Source organism: Camelus dromedarius, chromosome 3 (genome assembly GCF_036321535.1).
Source record: "Camelus dromedarius isolate mCamDro1 chromosome 3, mCamDro1.pat, whole genome shotgun sequence".
Classification (NCBI taxonomy): Eukaryota; Metazoa; Chordata; class Mammalia; order Artiodactyla; family Camelidae; genus Camelus; species Camelus dromedarius.
Window position 1 is genome coordinate 84,053,634 of NC_087438.1, and position 3,330 is coordinate 84,056,963.

Consider the following 3,330-nt stretch of genomic DNA (forward strand, 5'->3'; position numbering starts at 1 on the left):
AGTTTAGGGAAAATAAAAGCAGAAATGGGTATAGAGGGGCAAAAATTAGTGAGAAATTGCTGGGTGAATATCAATCACATTCTACTAGCAGAGTTTAAGTGCAACTAGATCTCAGGCATCCATCTTTATATATGATAACTTTTGACCAGGGAGCTTACTACAAAACTACAACTTTAATATGTCCATATAATAAAAGAATTTCTACCTTACTACCTGTACATAATAGCAACAATGTAATACTTGTCAGCATTCTTTATAAAATGTGTAAGTCTTGCTAAATAATAATAACCATTGCTTGCTCAATAACATAAAATATGGATTTTGAAATAAAATAGAAATTATCCAGTAAAAAATATAAAGACTATTTTGAGTGATTATCCTATGTCGAGCGCTACGCTAAGTTCTCTGGATACATTCTCTTACTTAGTCTTTTCAACCACCCACCAGAGGGGTCTTTGGTATTAATATTGCTGAGACAATATAAAGAAGATCTGAATAGGAGCAGTACTAATACTAAAGACCCAGATATTAATCATAAAAACTAAACAACCGTAAGAAAAGAACTGACCCAATATGAAAATGGGAAAATGACTTGAACATACACTTCACCAAAGATATATGGTTGGCAAAGAGGTATGTGAAAATATACTCAGCATCATTATTATGGGAATGCAAATTAAAAATATAGTGAAATACCAGTATACAACTACCAGAATGGCTAAAATTTAAACTTTAAGTTAAAACTAAGTAACTGACAACAGCAAGGGTTAGCAAGGATGTAAATAAACTTGAACTCACACACTGCTGGTAGGAATGTAAAATGGTACAACCACTGTGGAAAACAACTTGAAGTTTCTTAACAAGTTAAACATATGCATATCATATGATCGAGCCTTTTCACACAAAATAATTACCCAAGAGAAATGAGAGTATATAACCACACAAAGACTTGTATAGGAATGTTTATAGTTATAACAGCTTCATGTAAACAACCAAAACGTTCATCAGTGGGTGAAAGGATAAAAATACGGTGGTATATCCTCAGCAATGGACTACTACTCAGCAATGAAAACTGTTAATACACACTACAGCATGGATCTCAAAATAATTATGCTGAGTAAAAGAAACCAGGCAAAAAAGAAATACATACTGATTTCATTTATGTGAAATTCTAGAAAATGAAACTAACCTATATAGTGAGGAAAAGCAGATCAGTGGATGCCTGGGATGAAACAAGGCAGAGAGAGGCAGAAAAGAAGGATTATAAAATACAAAGGGGAATGGGGAGGTGATGAGTACATTCATTATCTCAGTTTTGGTGATGGGTTCACAGCTTATCAAGTTGTACATTTTAAGTATCTGCAGTTTATTTTATGTCAATTATACCTCTACAAAGCTGTTAAAAGGTATATATTTACTTTTGTGCATCTGTGATATCTGTTTTTATTATGTTATTTTATTCTGTGAGAATTAACATCAACATTTTAACAATAGTTTCTCTGGGTAGAGGAAGAATTAGGAAGCTTTAGAATTTTCTTCTGTGCGTTAATTATTTTCTCAATGCACTACAACAGTTATGTGTATTCTTTCAAAACCAAATGCTATTTTATATTTAATTTTTAATTGTCCTTTTAAAAATATGTACCTACATAGCAAAGACAAGAAGGCAACACATTTAGAGCTAGTTTATATATTCTTCCTACATTTCTACAATATCTAATTTTTTAAATGAATATAAATTTTATATTTAAAAATTTATCTTTTTAAAAGACAGCACTGTTTTACTGCAGACTCTTGAAAATTTGCCCAATATACTGGCAATTATTTCCAGACTTAAATTTGTTAAAACAATCAGGAAGTCAACTTATGAACATCCACTCTGGATGTGCACCTTTATTTACTCTCTCAAGTGAATTGGTGCTGATTTTTGTTTTACCCTATTTCACCCCCTTGCCTCCCCCATTCCTTGGTCCTTGGACAGAAAAAGGTCAGAGAGGGAGGGCAAGTACGGTTTGCCTCTGCCCTTTTCTTTTGCAAGTCACAGCCTACTTTTTTCCTACTTTTTAAACAGTATTTTAAAATTTCGGGAAGTAGTAAATTACAAAGGCCCAAGACACAAATCTTGCGTCGACGATGGGGACAACGTCTGTAACTGTCGTCTGTCTTTTCCCAACCGCGACCCGCTCACGCGACCCGAGACGCCCTCCCCGTGGAACTCGGTGCCTCTGGAAGAGAAGGGGCGTGTGACGCAGTCGCGGTCGCTTAAGTCTGCGTTCTGATTCAGACCTGACGACCCCGGGGCCCACCGCTCGCTGAGCCGGCGTGGCTTCAGTTTCCCCACTTCTACAGGGGAGGGGCCATGCTGCCCTGTTTCTGGTCCCTCTCCAAACACATCAGCACTTCGCTGGTGTCTCTGCGCAGTGCGCGCCACGGATTTGCGTTCCCGCCGCGCTGGGTCCTGGGGCGCCTCTGGGGCGCTCCGCCCGCCGCCCCCCGCCGTCCGCTGGCCGCAGCCGCCGCCTCCCGGGACCCAATAGGGCCCGCCTGCGCCCCCTCCCGGGTGCGCCAGAACTTCCACCCGGACTCCGAGGCCGCCATCAACCGCCAGATCAATCTGGAGCTCTACGCGTCCTACGTGTACTTGTCCATGGCCTATTACTTCTCCCGAGACGACGTGGCCTTGCACAACTTCGCCAGGTATTTCCTACGACAGTCCAGGGAGGAGACTGTGCACGCGGAGAAGCTGATGAGGCTGCAGAACCAGCGGGGAGGACGGATCTGCCTGCAGGACATCAAGAAACCAGAACAGGATGACTGGGAAAGTGGGCTGAATGCCATGGAGTGTGCTCTGCTCTTGGAAAAGAATGTGAACCAGTCGTTGCTGGAATTGCACACTCTGGCTTCAGACAAAGGCGACCCCCATTTGTGCGATTTCCTGGAAACCCACTATCTAAATGAGCAGGTGAAGTCTATCAAAGAACTAGCTGACCACGTGCACAACTTGGTTAAGATGGGGGCCCCGGATTCTGGCCTAGCGGAGTACCTTTTTGACAAACATACCCTTGGAAGTGAAAACAATCAGAACTAATCCACAGGCTGCCTTCTCCACCGCCCAGGGTGTGCCAGGACCCAGAGTCAGCTGTTTAATGCTTTCCTGCCCTTAAAATGAACCTCTACCTTTTTATATTCTTCTGGTATACTGTCCCAATAAAGTGATTTGTAGAGAAAAAGTATTTAGCCCCATGTTAACACTGGCTTTTTGTCCAGCATCAAGATAATTTTCCTAGCCAAGGATGAGATGGTATAAAAAAGACTGCAAAAAAGGTACTG

At 41.2% G+C, this 3,330-nt stretch overlaps 1 protein-coding gene across 1 annotated transcript; it reads left to right on the plus strand.

Moving 5' to 3' along the window:
- Positions 1-2,359: 2,359 nt before the first annotated feature.
- On the plus strand, positions 2,360-3,088 carry FTMT (ferritin mitochondrial). Its single transcript, XM_031441033.2, has one exon. It carries the CDS (start codon positions 2,360-2,362, stop codon positions 3,086-3,088), a length of 729 nt encoding a protein of 242 aa, XP_031296893.1.
- Positions 3,089-3,330: the final 242 nt, after the last annotated feature.